The following is a 21,793-nucleotide window of genomic DNA, read 5'->3' on the forward strand; positions in this document are numbered from 1 at the left end:
GTAGCTTTCCATCACATATTTTACTCACGATTTAAGATTTTGCATCTCAAAATCCAGTTCAAGTTTTTGAAATTTCCAGAACTAAAAACTTTAGTCTACTTAAAAATTAAGGAATTATAATAGGAATTTAGTTTTCAGTACTGGTAATCTATACTAGAAGCACTGGTATTCATTAAATGTACATTTAGATGCTTACAGTCATAACTTAGAACATTATCATACTTCGCACTCTACCACAGATTTAGACATTAAGCATTTATTTGTAAGTTAAGTATGGAATTGGTTCTGTAATTCCAACTGTTATGAATTTCTAAATATAAATAGTACTTGTTTTTCTTCATGCCGGATTAAGATATAAATTAAATACAATTAAGTTACATTTAATCACCTCCCAAATAAGAGGGATAATGAAAAGATTTTGCTGGTATATAACTACTTAAGTCTGAGATATTTCACATTACTTTTCCCAATACTCCCCTAACTTTACATTAGTTTTAAGGCTATATATACAAATACGTATATTTCCAAGTTAGGGAAAAAACAAATATAACAAAATTATACTACCTTTTATACACAGTTTTGATTTTGTATTCAGTGTTGTATTTATATCTTACATTTTAATAGTTTTCTAGTGGGGAATCTGCTTACTGAATGATTAAATTACATGGTGATTAAATACAATATTCAACCTAAGGAGACAAAATTACAGAAGGGCACAGAACAGTAGAGTCTTTTCACTGTGACAGATTTTAAAACTTACTTTCACATGCTTAATCAGAGGAATTTAAGCCTAAATTAAATTAGGTTATTTTTATATCTACAATTCTTTAAGCTTTTGAAAGTTATTTTTAAAGGCCGACAGCTAAATATTATCAACATGCTATATTTCAAATCACTAAATACATCTTAACTACTTGGATTCTAAAGACATGGGCTAATTAAAAATCACAGACACACACACACTCACAAACACACATACACCCCTACGATAGATTGTTAGATTGTCAAGCTTTGACAATTATTTTAACTAAACAGTAGGCAAATTCAGGCTGATAACACATCTTAATGAAAAAATAAGCAGCCTGAAAGAAACCCATTTAAAAATAGATCAAGGAACAACAGAGAGACTTAAATCTTTTATAGTCTTTCTAATGGAAGGGAAACAGTTCCATTTATGCCTTGAGTTACAGTATTTTCCAATTAAAAGAGACTAACATCTTTCCCCATGAGAAAAATTCTCATTTACAATGGTATGGTGCTTTAAAATAAGGGCGGAGTAAAGGAGGAATTACACATACATGATTAAATTTCTTGTTTGTTAAATCAAGCTTTATTGATAAAATGGAATTCAGAATATCTTACTAGGAACAGCAGCAGGCCCAGCCAATCATGATAGCAAAAATGTGGCAGTCTCCTACTATTTGTAGGAAGCTGCTGCTTATCAATTAGTAATTAAATGTAAGGACTTGTAAGAGATGCAAAGAATCAAGGCATTTTAGCCCCAAGATTGATATTCTTATGAATATACTGTATTACCTGTAATACTCATGGCAACAAGGAGAGAACCTAAAAGACAGTTAAATGAAGGGACCAGCTTTATCGACAATGCCAATCCCACTGCCAAAAACATTAAACTAGTTTTCAATTAACTCCCTGGATATTCAGCTTTGTAAGATTTTGGAATAATTCTCCATAATCACGTGCACAATTGAGCGTCTAGCTGACATGGCTGCTGCTCTCCCTGTCCCAACCCCAAGTCCAAACACAGCGTGACTTGAAAGGGCTATATATCTGTTGCGTCACACAACAAGCCAAACATTTCTTATAACTTTGATAGTGATTTAAAGCAATTCATAATTAAATATGAGCATTTTATACAAGGACAATTATACTTTACAAAAAACAAAATCATACAACAAAAATTGCTGGAGTCTGATTTACAACATGAATTATGGTTTGAAATCACGTTTACGTAAGTCTCAAATTTACAAAAAAAAAAAAATCAGTTCTGGGCTAGCTGTGGTACTGCTGAAGTTCTCTCGTGTAATCACTCTCACCCATGTCATACATGCCCTTCTTTAAAGTTGAAGATGGATGTTTAAAAGGTTCAAGGAAGTTGAGCTGTACTCTCCTTTGGAGGTGAAGGTAAACTCCATGGCTAGATGAGCAGTTTCACCACATATCATCAGTTGAAGTAGAGTCCTTTATAAAAGGAAACAAAGCAAAACAAGGAACTAAATTAAAACTTAGAGATGCATTATTTCCTGGGTAATGAAGAAAGATAAGGTTTTGTAAAGCTGACCTTTAGAATATAAATGTTTTCTAAAATATATAATATGTGTACATGTGTTTATGAAATATCAATATTTAATCTGTTCAAAGAATTGTGAACACTTTGTTTTGTTTTGGAATAAAATATTTGAAATACGATTTTACCATGAAGTTGACCAAATGTATTTCTAAACCAATCAACTACTAAAAAGAATTTTATTTTTCTCTTCAATAATTTATTGAATTTATTTTTAAAACACTACCTTTACAAGTTTTTATTGCATAAAAACCTCAAGTAATAAGAGATTTGAGGAAGCTTCATAATGCAATATATAAAATATTTCAGAGCCAGGCCCAAATGATTTTAAGTTACCACTTTTCTGTAATCACCATACTACAACAGAATTGTAACAGGAAACTTAATTGGAGAATATGGCATTCTAAATGTCTTTATATAAACAGAATTCTCTAGTATTTAAATGAAATATGCAGGGTTCTTGGCAAAGAATGGGCATTAATGGAGATGGGCATTCTGAAGCTCTGTTACAGCTGCTTACAAAACTCAGAATTAATTCAAGATTCTGAGCAGAGATATTCCCAACTTCAAAAAAACATTTAGGGGCGGAAAACTTCTGAAGTTGATTGCTTGGAGAGGCTTAAAAAAACCAGAATAATTAAAAGGGACTTTCTTTTTTGAGTTAAATGGCCACTCACCATGATTATATCCTCAAGCACTAGAACTGTGGTGCTGGCAGAGTTCAGAGCAATCAGTCAGGGGTGTGTGTAAGAGAATGGGTGCAATGAACAGCTCTGCAAAAACAGGTAGGAAGGATATGCATTTAGAGTGGAGGGGAAGGGAAAGCAGAGGGAGCTAAATGCCACTTACAGTGTCATCATTTTTGTATGGATTCAGTCTATTGTAAACGGCTTCAATAACATTCCGCCTAAATTTAGAAAAAAAAAATGCAGAAAGTTAATTCTTCAGAGCACAAAACTGCTTAGTAACTCATAGCCAGGTGTTCATTAAAATGTCAAAGATAATCATCACTTAAATTATTTTAGTTCTATTTCTTACTGTCAATAAGTGAGCCATACTTTAAGATATTTGGGCCCCACTGTTAAAGTAGCGGTGAATTTATTCTAGAATGTTAACACTCTACTAATGCAATTAATAGAAGACTAAAAGTCATGGCTTGGAAAAAAAAAAATCAGTCTATATGGGCTACTTCTATTTGAACTGGCATTTAGTGGTTATGAGTCAGAAATGACATTGCAGTTCTTAAGATATAATATTAATATATTCTGGTTAAGAGCTTAATGTTTTGAAGTAGAAATAACTTCAATACCTGTTATGGTAAAATAATTTAGATATTTTACACTTAAATTTCTGCTTTTCATAATGCCCCTTTAAAAAAGCTCTATTAAAACTGAAATGTCAAATATGACGTTTCCCGGGCAAGTCTAGGAATTACTTGTTGTATAATATTTTATTAAAAGTAAGAAATCAGTAATGGTATTTATAAGTTATAAGCCTCCCTACTTACAAAACTGATTTGAAGCAATTTTATAGACAGTCATTTCACAGAAGATCATATTGGAAGAAACAATTTCCAAAAAATAAAACCTTCAAACAGGAAGTTTTACAGTTACATGAAATGATTAAACAACATGGCTACACTTACAGATCAAGTGGAGGACCAAGGAAATTAGTCAATATATATTTGTAGGTCAATTACATGGATATCTGAGGTAAAAATGTTTTAAGCCTTGAATTATAAAATTGCTTAAAGTCTCTACTGTAGTTTATAAAGATGTAAGCTTAGTATCTAACACATATTAGCCCACAGTTCTAGGAACTAAAGTGAAAAGAGAAAAAAAGCAAGAAATGCATCTACCTATCTTCCCTTACACCAAAACCCAACCAACCAGCATCAACAACCAAAAACACTAGGAAAATCAGAGATACAGAAAAATGGCCCAGATGGAAGAAGAGAAAAACGCTCATCCATGGGGTGTTCAGTTATCCAGGGATTAAGAAAATCAAATTATAATAGTAGGAATAATAATGACACTTAGAATTTTGTAGTACTATGTAATTTAGTTTAAAAATTTCTTTCACTGTATTATCTCATTTATGCTATATGAGGCAATCAGTGTAATCCAAGCCTCCACTGAAGACAGCCTTCAGTGTAGTTAGTTACAATGATATTCTGATACCTATTCTAAGTAAGCACCATATATCATTAATACTGAAAAACACCGAACCACAGGTTAAACATTTTGAAGTCACTTTAGAAATTAGGTAAATACACATTTGATCAACGGACACCTAACATTTTCATGTACAGAGATAGATGGTAAGAGTACGCAGAATATAACTCACTTGCTTGCCAATTCACCCCCTGGTGGGAGGCTGGGGATGTTCTCACTCGCTAATGTACGCATCACATGGACTAAGTCAGGGACGCCTTCCCCCTGCTTCTTTATGATTTCTGGGAATCAGAAGTACTTTTTTTGTAAGTGTTATCCAAATTTAATAATAATTAAAAAAACCGAAACAAAGATAACTTAGGTTTTTAAAGATGGCATTTACCACATCTGAGATTTTCGAAACTATATAAAAAAGTAAAAATCAAATTGACCTTTGAAAATTGATGACAAAGGGATGTACAAAATGATACAAGAGATACAATACTTTCCAGATTAACTTCAAAGAATGAAAATAAACAAGATAAAAATGTGAAAAAATTTCATATTAAAATCAATGTATTACCATAATCAGGGATATGTGTGTACAAATGAGGATATTCCTCTTAAGATGCCAACTAATTACATCTGAGGAGATTAACTCCTCTCTTTAGACTGGAAACATGTTTCCTGAACTTTGCCCTGAAAATACAGTACACAGATTTTTTTAAAAAATAAACAATTTCAAGATTTGAAAAAAGAAAAAAAAAAAACCTTTAAGTATGGGGGATTTACTGATTATATACTAACCCAAATCATATTTACATATGTTTATATTTGCAAAATGATACTTAAGTAGCATGTGCAGAATAGGTCATGTACTTGAACACCACTCTCAGCTTAACTTTTGTCTAAAGTATCTTTAAGCAATAAATAGATATATACCATTTCCTTAGTTGATTACTTGAACAAAGCCTACAGAATGGAAAAAGGCTAAATTTCAGGACAAAATTTTTAAAAAGAAAAAATATGATAAACCATACAACCGTATTTAAAATTGTTAATTTCAAAACATTCAGTTATTAAATGGGTAGAGTGATATGATCGGCAGTGTTGCCATGCAGATGCATATTGTTATTCATACCACAAAATACCAACCATTATGCACAGACAAGTTAAAGAGCTCTCAAACTATTCACTTTAAGTACAGGAAGTCTTTACCTGGAGTTTCAGCATATTTATTCTAAACGTAAGATCATGCCAAGGGTATTTGTAAGTTATATGGTTCAATTTTTTGTTTTCCATTATTTACACTAAGAAATTTTCTTTGTCATCATTGGAGATCATTCTAGTTCTCAATTTGTAAATACCTTTGAAAATAACAATGCATGTAAAGACCTTTCATCCTTTGATCAAGTTTCAAAATATTAATTCATCATTAAAGCCACATATTAAAAGACAGACATTGCTACCCATACTTCTTTAAATGGCTCAAACTGTCCTTTGAGGATTAAGGCCAAATTTTACCATCTTTTATTTTTTGCTTTTTTTACTTTTTTTTAAACCAGTCTTTAATCTGAACAAAAAGCAAGGATCTCAGATTTGGTTTGCCAAGTTCCTTTATTGTATAATCTTTAACATCTAGTATATTTATTCTACATGATTCTAATGCTGGAAATTTGCTGTACAAAAATAAAGGAATTTGATGTTTACCTAAACTGCACAATTTCACAATCTAACGCTGTAATACACTTAACATACAGTCTCTGCTAAGCCAATACAATTATTGGATAGATAACTAGATACAATATAAATGAACACTGATTATAAATTCAATCAATGATGGTTTCAGGTCTAAAAACATTACCTTGAATCATCTATATTTGATGTTTCATACATCTTCTTTGTTAAAATATAAAAATTAGGATATTTTAATTGTGAAGAAAATTACAGGAAGACAAATTCTTTAAAAAAATAATATAAGACTTTAAAAACAGTTATATCTCCTATTCCACATGGGACAATACACTTAAAACTATCTGACCATTAATACTACACTAGCCTTGCTTCTTTCTGCTTTAAAAAATAAAGAAAAAGAAATTTTAAGAAATATTCCTTTAATTGCTCTTGGACTATACATTTTAATTAGAATTGTAAAAAGACTGAATGCTTTTATTAAGGAATATATATGTATAGAATATCTATGTTCCACATACTCATGTATAAACATATTCTGCCCCCCGCCCCTCCACCAAGTCTGAGGGATTCTATCAGTTTTCTCCAAATTAGCAACTTTAAAGCTTGGGCAGTCAGTAGCAAATAAAAATACATACATGACACAAGTATCCTCTTAAATTGGCTTAGAAGGACCACGACCTTAAGTGGTATGGTTTAAATTATGAGCTGAATCTTTTCACAACCCTAGAGAGTCAAGTATTTAGAATATCATAGGAGGAGAGCTAAAAAGCCTTTGTCCTTTTCTGTGGTGTGGACAGAGAAGCCAAAAGTATTCAAAGCAAATAAAATGAGGTTTAATAGGTCACAGCAATTTAGTGAAGGCATGTATTTAAAGAAAGAAAAAAAGAAAAAGGTATTCAGTGCCTGTTTTGGAAGCTGATTGCAGTATTTATCACTTTTTAAGACATATAACAACTTTTACAATGCAAATAGTTACATTCTTTCTATGTTTTTAAATATAGTAGTGGTTTTAATTACTGTAATATTTAACTAGATGCAGTCTCATCAAATCTACCTCAGTAAATAATACTGTATTTAATTTATGACATAATAATCTCCAGTTGAACAGTACAAGTATAACAACACTTCAACATACCAAAAATATTGAGTATTAATGTAAAGTCTGTTCAGGTGGCAATTCTTGCTTGATAATAAGCAATATAAAACTTAATATTGTAACATAAAATTACTTATCTAAAGCAATTATTTAGAATTGCACCAAAAACTTAAGAGTGCACACTAAAGAGAAAAAATAGCAATTCATTTCTAAAATTTGACCCCATTTCATAGTAAATAAAACTAATTATTTCTTTAAATTGGTAAGAAAACATGTACACTCAGGTTAAAGTGCCAATATATTAAATATCAACATATCCCAATACATATTCTTCTTCAGGTTTCATATTTTTCCACTAACCAGCAGTTTGAACCAATGTGCTATGACTTGGTAGCATTCTAAATATTTTATCTCACTGATAACATATTGAAATGAATCACTTAAAACAAAAAATTTCCAAGACCCCTGGAAACAGTGAGGAAACAAACTCATTGAATAGTATGTCCAGTGAATGAAATACTAAATACTATATACATATACTAGATATATCACTATCAAGTAGGGGAGAGAAATAAAAACAAAATAGCAGCTCCAAACAGTACTGAAAACTCAAAACCAACCATGATTCTAGTATCAGACTAATTATAATTGGTATCAAACAGTAAAAAGGGAGAAAACAAAATTAAAGTGCATATTAATTTTAACAATGCAGGCACAGGATGTAATAGTGTATAGTGTATCAATGTTTACATGCTATTAAAGGTCTTTAACGTGCAAAGTAACGACATTAGGAGCCAAAAATGCATTTTAACACTATTATTGGCATGTCAAATTTTTCTGCTTAAAGAAACTGCATAATCTACATGCTTATTGCATATATGCAGTAAACTGGAATTCTCTGGGGAGACTTAATATTTATGGCAAATAGTAGCTGCATCAATGATCATTTAGAAGTTTTTCAAATATTTAAAGGCATTACACTTGAGAGTTACAAATACCTTTCTAATTGTCTCAAAGTAATTTGCAGAATTATGACAAATACACTTCTGTAATTCCCAACTTATTTCTTGATTTTATTCAGCATTTATATTTCTGCCAGGTAGAGATATATGCCAGGTATGTCTTCTATTCAGGTTTACATTGCCTAGGTGAGGCAGTTTATGGCTTAGGCAAGACGCTTTGGAACAGTTTAAAATAAATTTTTAAAAGCTGTGGCACATGGAAGTTGTTAATAACCAGGCTATGATCTTCAAGTCATTTTTTTAAAAGTCCCAAAGATCTTAAATTCATACACACAGCTTTACACAGAAAGATGGTATTCAAATTATCACCATCATAAAAAATCTGTTTATAATTAAATAAACCACAAATTAGACTCCCCTGGCATAAAATTGTTCATGCCAATGAATTCATCAAGAATTTGAAAGCACACAACACTTTAGCCTTTTTAAACAAAAGTATCCTGAACAGAATGTACTGGGCCATCCGAGTTGCTATTTCTAATATAACTGTGGTAGGACAATAACAAATATCTAAACAGCTACTACAGAAATGCCCTTTCCCACTTTTGTACACTAAATGTCAAAGGCATGTAAAGGTCTAAAAGCTAAAATGTTAAAGTTTGATTATGTTGAGGTTTTTCTTTAATAAAGCTACTTATTTTTTGTTAAATGATCCACCTTCTACTCTGCTTTCCAGGTACTTGTCCAACTCTGCCTCCTTCTTCACTGCTTCTGGCGATACTTTGGGTGCATTTGGAAAACAGATCAATATCACACTCATGTTGTCTCGACTTCCCTGGGAAGAAAAAAGTTTGAGAAAATATTTTGTTTTCTTTTTGCTCTTCAAAGCTTTGAGAACCTTTACAGTCATGCCAATTACACTTGTTCTAGTGAAAATATATATTGTTTTTAAGGAGAGAAAAATATATATGCACATGTGGAGGGGCACCCCCAATACATATATTGTACATATGGTATACAGAATAACCAATACTCCAAAAGACAGGAGAGAAACACTACAGATTAAAAAAATGATTGTTGCAATAGAGTTTAAAGTTCTATAAAACAAATATTTCTGAACATTTACTGGTGGCCTACTTAACATGAAGTGATACCTAATACAAATACACATACACACATACATTCATTCAATTTAACAAGATAGAAAATTCTAGTGATATTCTTTACAACATGATTTGATCTGTAGTTACACATATACTTGACAGATTTACTTTTTTTTGACAAATTTACATTTAAAATAAATTATGGGGCTAATTAATTTGCTTCATAATAAGTAGAAATATGGAATTAGAAGTAAAACTACATATATAAAGTTTATAAACCAGCTTTTAACTTTCATAATTTAAAAAAAAGGTTTAACTTTTAGGAAGTACATTCATTTTTAAAGGCACCTAGATATTCAAAATGCTATAATTAAAATACTTGAATCAATTTTGGCCTCCCCAAAAATCAGACTTCCTCTTCCTATTAGCAACTGGAGTTCTAAAATTTTAAGTATTTAATTCCCCTATACGGGAAAATTGAAGTTATACCATTCATTTAAGCAAACAATACAAAGAATTTAATATTTAAAATATTGGGGAATATTGTATAAGAATGAGGCAAATGATAAGATACTGAACAATTTTTAAAATAGAGCATAATGCAGAAGAGATAAAGTAGAATCTGAGTCATAATTTACTAATATCTGAATCCGACCAAGTCTCTCAAGAAAACGGCTTTTAATTTAGTTAACAAGTATTTAACTCTCAAGTGCTACAGAATAAACCTAACAAATGAATGCTACTTTGTCCCTTTTTTATACTAAAAGGGATAAAGAACATAAGCATCCTTGTTTGGTTCCCCCCAAATTCAGAAATTAACAACAATAGTGTGTACTATCAAGTTGTTGCTCTACTGATTTTTTTAACATATGTGTTGGATGTTACATAAACTTGATTTGTGTTGGATGTTACATAAACCTGATTTTTAATTAAGATTTTAAGTACAGCTGGCAGTTGTGCATATAAAACCACAAAGAATATTATGTTGACTTTCTATTTCTGAGTTTTAAAAGGACATCGAATATACAGCCTCAGAAGAGTTTTATAAAATCACCATTTGTTAAACAAACAAACAAACACAAAAAATTAGTTAATGAGCATTATTGACAAAATAGAACTGTGGTGTAAAGAACACTGCACCTAAGTCAAGGACTTGGATTCTAGTCTTAGCGCTGCAACTAAAGAAGTAAATTGTGTAACATTTTTAACTTTTCTAGAAAAGGGAGGAGCATGTATCAAGCACACACTGTTTGCTAAAACTAGGTACTTCATATGTATACATTAGCTCATTAATTTAATTCCCCAACAGTCTTATGAGTTAGATACTATTTTCTCGATTCAATAGCTGAGAGAGGTGGAACAATTTGTTCAAGACTATAGAGTACAAAAGTAACAGAGGTTAAAATTTGATTCCAGGTCTGACTCTTAAGTCCACAGAGCCTTCTCTTGCTCATCTATATACACGATCCCATTTGATCATCCTGACAACCCCATGAGACAGGGTAATAATATCTCTCTTTCTCTCTCTTTTTTAAACAATTAAAGAACTGATTTTCCAGACAATTTAAATAGCTTACCTGAAGTCATACACAGTCTCATACCAAGTTCTTCTGACTCCATGTCCAAGGCTATTTCTATTACATCACACCAAATGATCACTAAATCCTCTGTTGGTGCTACAGATTCATTAGACCATAGTCTCAAAGTATTTCCATAAATGTACTGAGATATCACATGGTAAAAATAAAATATTAAAATTCTAAAATGCTTTCCATATATAGACACTGAGGCTTAACCCTCCCCATTCCCTTTTTTAAAACATGGTACAGTCTTTTTACCTTTGATAAAATTCCACAATATTAAAAAGCTCAAGTAGTCTTGGTTACTAAAAGACTAAACATTCAGATTATAACCCTTGCATTTTTGGTAACCGCATAACTTATTTCTAAGAAGTATTCCTATGTTATTTTCATAATTGATGAAAAGTATCCTGCAATTGTACCAAAAACTTATTTCTGAGTACTATAGGTTCTAAGATGATTATATACTAGAGTAGTAATTAAGATGACATAAAATCATTTCATCTAAAAAAAAAAAAAAAGTCTAGCTACCTTATACAAACAGGTGTCGACTACTTCATTGCAAACTTTCTCAAGGTCATCAGTGACTTCAAGTCTGGATCTTACAAAATCACAGAGCTCTTCATTTCCCATGACATCCCAAATACCATCACATGCAAGAATAATGAACTGATCATCTTCTTCAGATCTTTCAATATCATGGACTTCAGGCTCTGGTGACACAAGCTGCTCTGTAGGACCTTTTCCATGGACACATTTGTAATCGAAGTCCCCAAGGGCCCTCGACACAGCCAGAGAGCCATTCACACGCTGAATCATTACAGAACCACCTGCATTCTGAATTCGTTCTTTTTCCAGCGGATTACTTGGTTTGTGATCTTGTGTGAAGAAGTAAACTTTCCTGTTCCTACAAAGTAAACCTCTTGAGTCTCCACAGTTAATGAAATAAGTATGTTGAGGAGAAATTAAGACACCCACAGCTGTTGACCCACTTCTATCAGCACCATGTTTCTTCTCTGACATAACTCTCATATGTTCATCAATCTCCAGAAAACCTGTTCTGATTCCATTCTTTACATTTTCCACAGAAGGTGCTCCTGTAGACCCTTTAAAATCCTGGTTATTGGTGATGTGATCTAACAAATGCTCACAGCAGTATTTGGCAACCTGAGAACCAGCATGCCCATCATACACAGCAAAGAATGACCATGTTTCAAGTCCACTTGGCAAACCGATCACAGCCGTATGTGCGTCCTCCATTTCAACTCGCCAGCCTTGCATGCTGCTTAGCCCATATCGCAACCCATTACCCTGCCCCTGGGCATTATGTTTTTCCATCTTTGGTTTGTCTAAAAATGCTCCCATTATGTCTTGATCCTCTAGGTCTGCAAAGGAAGAGAAACAGGAAAGTTAATAACTATCTTATAAACAAACTACATATCCAACAACCTTTTTAAGAGTGAAGGAAATACAAAGAAAGCTTTAAATAAGAATTCACAACTCTTGTGATAAGCACTCACTGCTGACTTGGAACCTGATGATTAACAAGGAAGAATTGGGGGAAAGGCTGATCAGGCACAGCTCAGAATGTACAACAGGCAGAGAGAACTAAAGCATCATGATAGAAGTAGCTGATCTGACACTCTCCCCAAGGAACAAGTACTTGAAATAGAAAAGAGACTTGGCAGTGGCCATCAGCTTACATGAACCATGTCAAGTGGTTAAGGATGCACTGAATATGTGACTCTCTTAGGGAATCTCAGAACTAAGTTGTATGTATATATTAATCAAGAAAAAACAAATAAATGAATTCACAGGACATACCAAAAGCCTACTAATTCAAACATCTTAGCTGAACATTCAGGATTTTCCAAAGTTTGATTCCAAATATCTAGTTTTATTCCTACTACATCAACTCTCTGAAAAAGTAGAAAAAGATCTACTCACAATGATCCAAATTTGCATGCTCCTTCCCTTAAGGAGGACTCAATTCCCTTCCTCCTTACTTATAGAAATAAGTATACCCATCCTTTAACGTCTAGCTCAAATTCTACCTTTTCCATAGGTTTTTCAGTCTCTGATAAGCCAATAAATTATTAGATTACTGTAGGTGGTTCAGTCTCAATTTTCAAGTTGCAAAGCAATTATACAAACATATAACAAAGACTGTCATATGTAGATATAACAAAATTCATCTACTGTAACCTAATCTAGTGGTAATAACACGTATCATCATATGGTACTCTATAACCATTTGGTATAAACAGAAAAGGAGATCAAAAGGTCTAGGACAGCACTGTGGACAAGCCTGAAAGCTTAGCTATCTAATCCTTTCCCAATAATCAAAAGCTAAAACCCCTGGTCTGGAATGAGCTTACACAAGGCAGGAAGACAGTTGGCCTTTACTTGAGTAATGGCCTAGAATGTAGAGACTTGGGGTCCAAGTCATCAAATGAGTCACAATTTAATGCAATCTGAAAGAAGGATACAATGAGATTTAATGGAGGTGAAGGTGAGATGGGAAGGAGTGGGGAAAAGTACCCAGGTAAATCAGGATGCACTTAGGAGATTAGGGGATTGATGATGCTAGTGATGCTAAGCTCTGAGAAGCTGGGAGAGAGAAAGGAAGAAGAAAAACAACTCAGAAAGGAAACAGTTTCCCGGCAACGTCTCCCTCCTTCTCTATCCTACGAGGGCCAAACTAATACACAGCAGAGAAGTCTGGCTGATTGGTATGATAAAATGATCTCCTGCCTGCTTGTCTGTGTCCTATTACAATTCCACTAATGGAGGTTAAATAATGAAAACTAGCCATTATTCATTCCTTATGGTGGTATTCATCAAATTACCTTTCTGACACCAAGTTGATACACAATATGGCAAGGGTGAGTGTTTTGATTGGACAAAAGATACAATAGTAATGATACCTTAATAGCAGACAATGTTTAAGATGAATTCTAAATCACTCTGATAAGTGTTTTACAACTGTTACCTGAAGTCATTCTCAACAACACTCTACAGTAGGTAATAATATTATCTTCAATTTATAGATGAACTTTAGTGTGACTAAAGAACCTGGCCAATGTCACTCATCAGACAAGTTGAGGGGAGTCAGGCCTCTAATTCAAGCCTGCCTGGCTCTAAAGCACCATTTACTACTACGGCAATGGTCTCAGTCATGGCTGTACAAAAGAATTATCTGTGGACCTTTTGAAAAGTTAAGATTAAAAAACCCAGAATTTCCACAGTAGGGTTGGAACCTAGGCATCTGTGTATCTGTTGTAAAGATTAGATGGAAAGCCTAGATAGATAGGTAGATAGAAGATGATTAAGCCATGGTGAGGTTAAGTCATCTGCTGAAGGTCAACAGCAAGTTGCCTCATCTCTGTACCTCAATTCCTTTAGCTGGGCTAAAGGAGAGGTGGGAGGTGTTACAGTCAGCCCTCCATATCTTCTGGTTTCACATCCATGGATATGGAGGGCCCACCGTATTCACTGTACTATGCTATTTTATAGAAGGGACTTGAGCATCCACACATTCTGGTATCCATGGGGGCTCCTGGAACCAATCCCTGCGAATACTGAGGGACAACTGTATACTTAAGACACTTGATACCACTAATCTAGCATTCGTCATCTGTATAATGGGCATATATTAATACTTACCTCTGAATGTTGCTGCAAAGTTTAAATGAGGTAATGGCTGCAAAGTAGCCACATAGAGTAGAGCAAAAATGAGGAACTCAGCAAATGGAAACTATTTAATTATGACTACATTCCCACATACACAACACATCTAGATTCTGATATTACCTAACAGGGATCTTACTCTCCCTTTTATAGAAAAGTCCAGTAGTTATTTTCCAGATATATATATATGAAACTACCAAACAAATAATTCTTTGAAGATAAACAGGGTATGCTTTCTAAAAAAATAAAAACCCCAACTTTTGAAAAATATATATTAGAAATATAAAAATGTAACAAACCAAGTCAATCATCTGATAAAATTTTAGGTCCAGCCCTACTGCAAATGCAAAAATATAATCAAGGGCAAATAATTTTGTGTCTGGACTTTTACATACTGAAAATAGGTGATTCAGAAATCTTACCTCCTGGGATTCTGAATAATTTGTAAAAGCCTGGTGAAGCAGCCAACTATAGCTACAAAATACAGCAGATAGTTATATAAAAATAATAGTTATCAGAAATTATTTACTTATAAATACTATGACATACTATAAGTATCTATAAGTAAATAATTTTTACTTTTAAAAAATACATAGTCATTTTCCATAAGTGGACTACTAAAGAGTATTTTATTTAGTCAAGTTATTAAATTGGCATGTATCTACAAACAGTAAATCCCAAGGCGATTCAGTTTGCCCATGAAAGTTTAAGTTAGTTTCTGAGAGAAATTCTAGTTCTCACCTAGTGTTAAATCTACTCTGAGCACATGCTGGGTCTGATCACAACACTAGCATTATCAGATGATCTGAACATTTCAATACAAAGTACTATGACAATCACAAGACTAAATTCATCTTTGATATAATCAGAAAATTTGGTGACCATTTTTGTCTTTTAAAACCAAACAAACTTCCAAATTGAAAAATCCTAAGGCTGAGTCAGGAAGTATTCATTAAAGTTCAGCCACTGCCTTTTATTAAGTAAAACCGATCTCACAATCATAACGAAGAGTCTTGAACCTGGTCATTTGGTTTAACCCACTCAGAATTATCCCAAGTTAAAAAAAAGCTCTATATATTCATTCCACTGTTAAGATCCCTAAGCACCATATTAGCCATGAAACAAGAGTTATTAAACTGACAATTCTGGCAGAGTCCTTTAGTAAAAAACTGAAGACTAAAACACTACAGGGTTCTTTTCTGTTTACCTATGGACACATAGTATAATACAGAACGCCCCGGTGCTCCATTAACAGAGGACAAAATAGACTATGTAAACAATGTTGAGAAAATTATATTCTCTTAGTAATTGATATCAGAATTCTTCTTACAGCAAGCCCTACTTTTTCTGAGAAACACTACTTTGATCAGATATGTAAGTAAGGGGTTAAGGATCAAAAGATATACTCACATAACAAAAGATCACTGCTAAACAAGCATTTGAAGGAGGGTAGATGCTGCTAACTGAAGGACCTCTGCTTGATGAGCACTGAGATAGGTTTGATTATAAAAACTGGGGAGGAAAATCTGGACCAGACCTCCAAAAGAAATAAGAAATGTAAAGGTGGGGGGAAATCCAGAGGCAAAAAAACTATATAGCAAGAGAGACTTGAAGCTTCTTGGGGGAAAAGGGAAAAAATGGAATACCAGTTAGCAGCACTGGTTGCAGTGTATAACATGGCAACATTGAAGTCATTTGCAGTGAGGAGTGAACTCTCTACTACTACCAAACCTTTGGTATACCCTACATTGCCCACTAATGCTTATGTATGAATAGACTGTCAAAGATGAAGACAAATGGTCAGCTGACCTCTGGAATACACACTTACTGAACAATAGAATACTAAGCAATTTATTGCATAGATGGGGTTCAGAGAAGAAGCACAAAGTCCTTGTGGCCACATGTCTCTGCAAAGGATAATCTAGGCTACATAAACTACTTTTAACTTCCCAAGCTATGAAACATGGTAATTCATAAATTATATTTTGTAATCCAAGGCAACCATCTCAAAGTTATCTATGGTAATGATACATAAGCACATGAACAAAATTTTACACAATTTGAGGAGAAAAAAAAGATCAATCTTGGGTAATTTTTCTCCCACTTGGAGTCTGAAATTTCTTATCATTACAAAAATAATCACATTTATATTTACAAATTTGATTTTGGTAACGTATAAATAATCAGAGCCAAAATGTAGAAATGATCTGTCTAAACCTATTTTACAAATGAGAAGGTACAGAGAAACAGAATGACTTGCCCAAGGTCAAAAAGCTAGTTCAGCACTAAGCCTGAGAAAAGGACCTAGGTTTCTGGACTAACACTCTAATTCTCCTGCACAAGCCATCCTGTATATCTGCAAATGAAGTAATGGAAATCTAAAAATGTAGGCTTTTAAAAAGACAACACACAAGGCAGACAGACATGGAAGATGGTCACCGAAGAAAGCAGAAACTTCTTTTAGTGTCATTTCTTCCTCTGCCTACTCTACATAATTTGTGTTCTAAACTACCAAAGGTAAATGACCAAAAAAAGAGGAGGGAAGGGAAGGTAAAGAAGAAGAGAAAAGAAAGGAAGAAAAGCAAGAAATCCAACTTTTATTTTTTGTCCAAGACTAAGAGAAAACAACAGTGAACTAACTGCAATTTCTGGCAATGCCAATTTCAAATACACGAGCTAAATAAAATATAATAATGAGCAAAGAAAACTAAGAGGATGTATTTTTAAAGATTCAGAAATTAAAGGTGGGGATTGGGGGGTGGGTGGGTGAGCTCAGTATTCATTAGCTCCAAACTAGAAAACACCCATCAATTTATGAGATGACATTGAATGAATGAAACAACTGCAAGCTGTCAGCCAAAGCAAAAACAAAAAAAGCAAACAAACCACTCTGAAAGTAGGTTCATGGAAACGAAAAACAATTACTGAACTAAAATTTTCAAAAGAGACAATGAATAGCCAAATAGATACCACAGTTTAAACAATAAACAAAACAAAACAATAAATGAGATCACTTTGAGGAATTCTTTTAGAACTCAGGTCTTTCCTCATCTTGATTCCAAACATACAAACCCACCCATGTTGGTACCCATCCTATCCTCATACCTTTCTGTTATAACAGAGTACTCTATGTCCTCTCACTTAAATTAAATCCCTCTGCTAGAGCTTTGGAGCCCATGCTTCAAAGGAATCTTACATGACTTATATGTCTTCCCAGGAATAATAACATTATTATCCTCTTTCACTCCTTTATATTCAACCTCCCCCTTTCTACTGGAGTACAACTTTTAAAGACACTCAAATGTCATCCATTAAAAATAAGTCTTGGGCTTCCCTGGTGGCACAGTGGTTGGGAATCCTCCTGCCAATGCAGGGGACACGGACACGGGTTCGGGCCCTGGTCTGGGAGGATCCCACATGCCACGGAGCAACTGGGCCCATGCGCCACAACTGCTGAGCCTGCCCTCTAGAGCCCGCGAGCCACAACTGCTGAAGCCCGCGCGCCTAGAGCCCGTGCTCTGCAGCAGGGGAGGCCACTGCAGTGGGAGGCCCACGCACCACAAGGAAGAGTAGCCCCTGCTCGCCACAACTGAAGAAAGCCGGCGCACAGCAGCAGAGACCCAACACAGCCAAAAATAATTAATTAATTATTTATTTATTAAAAAAAAAAAATAAGTCTTTAGGTGACTCATTCCCCTCTAGCTACCTCCTGCCTCTTTCTTTCCTCTACAGTTCAAAGTCTTTTAAAAAAAGTGTTGATGCTCCAAACTGTTGTCTGGCCATTCCATCAAAACAAGCTCCTCCAAGCTTAATCCAATGGACATTTTAGCCCTTGTCTGACTGCTCACAGCAGGATTCAACACAATACTCTTTGAAACACTCTTCCCATTGGCTTTTCAAGATGCTACACACTCCTAGCTTTCCTCTTACCCTAGCTTTTCCATCCTTGTCTTATTTGCAGGCCCATCCTCATCTCTCAAGCCATTAAACATTAGCATTCAAGGCTTAGACCTAGGCCCTCTTCTCACTCTATGCTAGCTCCCAAGGTACTTTTTCATATCTTTTTTTCTTCTTTTTTTTTTCTTTCATGGCTTTTGCCAGTGAATGGCAATATCATTCATCATTCAGAGGTATCATTTGATACCTCTTTCTACTTTATCTCCCATCAGTCCAGCATCAAATTCCATGGATTCTACTTCTTAAGTATTCTCAAATCTGCCCAGTTTTTTCTCTAACACCATAGTCCTCAAGCTACCATCATCTTTCAATGCATTATTCTATACCAGCCTCCTACTTTGTCTCTTCACATGCATGCTGGCCTCCCTCCAATTCATTCTACAAACTGCAACTTTAGTAAGCTTTTCAAAATACAGATTTCAGTGATCATTTTGTAATCTACAGAAATATCAAGTCACTATGTTGTGCACCAGCAACTAACATAGTGTTGTAGATCAATTATACTTCAAACAAAACAAAAAACCCAAAGAACAAAAAACAAACTCATAGAAAAAGAGATCAGATTTGTGGTTCCAGGGGTGGTGGGAAAGGGAATTAAATGGATGAAGGTAGTTAAATGGTACAACCTTAACAGTTACAAGATAAATAAGTACTAGGGATGTAAGGCACAATGTGACTAATATAATTAACACTGCTGTATGTTATATTTATGTTTTTAAGATAGTAAATCCTAAGAGTTCTCACCACAAGAAAAAAAATTTTGTTCTCTTTTTTTTTGTACCTACATGAGATGACGGATGTTCAACTAAATTTACTGTGGTAATCATTTCATGATGTATGTAGGTCAAATCACTATGCTGTATACCTTAAACTTACACAGTGCTGTATGTCAATTATATCTCAATAAAACTGGAAGGAAAAAGATAACATAATACAAATTTCACTGTATCACTTCTATACTAAAAGTCATTCAATGGCTTTCCTCTCTTTGGGGGGATAATGAACTGCTTAATATGGCTCACATGAAAGCCCTGAGTAGTCAGGCGCCCATCAACCTTCTCCAGACTTACCTTACTTCATAATGCGCCACCCCAATAACATTCTCTACTCCAACCGTAAGGGCTTTCTTACAGTACCTAGTACTCATCATGTCCCCTTCCTCCAAATAACATAAACAAATGCCACTTCCTCTATAAAAAGCTATTACTTCCTCTCTTACTCTAGCCAATTCATACTCATTCTTCAGATTATTAACTCAAGTATCAGGTCTTCAGGAGAGCCTCCTTTGAATACTGTGGATTCCCCTAGCACAGTAGACCTTCAATAAACACTTGCTGAATGAATTAGCTCAAAAGAAAAAGCAGATGCAAATAATAAAAATTTGGTAACAGAATGAGTACACCCAGGGAATAAATATAAACATAAAAATATAAGACTTTCTGATGGAGAAAACAGAGAAGCTATAATCAAAGAAATAAATTTTTCCCTCAGTAGATGTCTTCAAACTTACAAAGCTCGCTGAATATCTAGGAGGATTAATTGCTAAAAACCCACCCTATTTACCCACAACTGAAGAAATTCAAAGAAAAGAAAAAAAAAAAAAAAACATAAGCTTCTAGGAAAATCTTGGGTAATCTTCAAAGGAAAGAGTATCAAATTAGTATCAGCCATTGCCAACTGTAAAACTGAATCCTAAACTAGAGAATAAACAGAGTTCTAAGAGTTAAGGTTAATTACATAATCATCCAAACTATTATTCATGTGTATAGGGGGAAAGACATTTTAAGATATATAAGGACTCAAAAAAAAAAAAAAAAAAAGATATATAAGGACTCAAAGCATATACTCATACTTTATGGAAAATTCAAGAAAAAATTCCAAACAAGCAAACATCTATTATGCTTTAAAACTATTAAGTTCATCTCTAAGACTTGTCATTAGTTTACCTTTTTAATAATATTACAGAAAAAGAACCTTCTTAAAAATACTGATCTAGAAAAACAAAATCCCAATATATAAAGTAAAAGAACTTGGGAAGTGGCCCAATTATCCAATTTAACACTAGGGAGACACTCTCATGTCTTTAGAATTATTCTCACATCAACAGCAAAGCACATATAAATCAAAAAACAAACAAAAAAAACAAACAAAAAATCTTTCATAAGACTAAACTTAAAAGTTACAGATCTATCCAATATGTGACTTTGGACAAGTCCTTTAGCTTAATATCTAACTGTCCTTACTGATAAATCATCAACCTTGATTAATTAACAAGGTAATTGTTCTGAGAAATGTATAAGAAATTAAGTGAGAAGATTAAAGTTTTAGGAATACCTACATAAATGACATTAGTAAATTAATACTTTAGTCTAAAATCATGCTAATGAATTCCCATTTAAAAACTTATTCTCAATACCAAGATGAAGATTATGAGATAAATAAGATTATTTTACTACAGAAAAGTCAACTTTCAAAGAAGGAAAAAAGAAAAAAGCAGCTACCAACTAAGACTACAAATTGGTAGCCTGAATTTGACCTTCACATATATTGTTAGTTCCTCTCCCCAAGCAACATGCATTCTCCAGAGTCCCCACTACTCCTTACTGACCATATCTAGACCATTTCATCCACTTTTCCACCACGGCATCTGAGTTTGCATCATTTGGTAAAGAGGACAATACCTGTGATTTTAACAGCATACAATCCATGAGGATTTACTCTAATCTGATCTTTCACTAATGTGGCCACCTCATCCCAAAGTAGCAATCAATACCTGTAGTAGACTGAATAATGGCTCCCAAAGACATCAGGTCTTAATCACATAAACGTTACCTCATTTGGAAAAAAGAGTCTGTGTAGATGTGATTAACTTAAGAAACTTCTGATTGGGGGGGTTGGTGGAGAATATCTGGGGTTATACTGGGTAAGAAACTTCTGATTGGGGGGGTTGGTGGAGAATATCTGGGGTTATACTGGGGTCTCTAAATGCAATCACAAGTGCCATTATAGAGGCAGAAGAAAATATGACACACACAGAAGAGAAGGTGATGTGAAGACAGAGCAGAAAGAGATCTGAAGATGCTGGCCTTGAAGATTACAGTGATGTGGCTACAATCCAAAGAATGCTGACAGCCACCAGAAGCTGGAAAAGGAAGGGAATGCATTTTTCCCCTAAAGCCTCCAGATTGAGCACATTCCTGCAGGCTCAATGAAACTGATTTTGGACTTGTGACCTCCAGAACTGTAAAA

The 21,793-nt window shown here is 33.9% G+C and overlaps 1 protein-coding gene across 1 annotated transcript in view; it reads right to left on the reverse strand.

Annotated features, from left to right (window-relative positions):
- Nucleotides 1–1,307: 1,307 nt before the first annotated feature.
- Nucleotides 1,308–21,793, reverse strand: part of PPM1A (protein phosphatase, Mg2+/Mn2+ dependent 1A) — a 43,232-nt gene continuing 22,746 nt past the window's right edge. The window contains exons 2-6 of the mRNA XM_068544571.1: nucleotides 11,429–12,282; nucleotides 8,932–9,049; nucleotides 4,655–4,763; nucleotides 3,158–3,215; nucleotides 1,308–2,202 (exon numbers count right to left, since the gene is read on the reverse strand). Of these exons, the coding sequence (XP_068400672.1) occupies nucleotides 2,173–2,202; nucleotides 3,158–3,215; nucleotides 4,655–4,763; nucleotides 8,932–9,049; nucleotides 11,429–12,262 (1,149 nt within the window). The 5' untranslated portion in view covers nucleotides 12,263–12,282 and the 3' untranslated portion in view covers nucleotides 1,308–2,172. The remainder of the gene's footprint in view (nucleotides 2,203–3,157; nucleotides 3,216–4,654; nucleotides 4,764–8,931; nucleotides 9,050–11,428; nucleotides 12,283–21,793) is intronic.

The sequence above is a fragment of the Eschrichtius robustus genome, chromosome 1 (assembly GCF_028021215.1).
Source record: "Eschrichtius robustus isolate mEscRob2 chromosome 1, mEscRob2.pri, whole genome shotgun sequence".
In the NCBI taxonomy this organism is placed as follows: Eukaryota; Metazoa; Chordata; class Mammalia; order Artiodactyla; family Eschrichtiidae; genus Eschrichtius; species Eschrichtius robustus.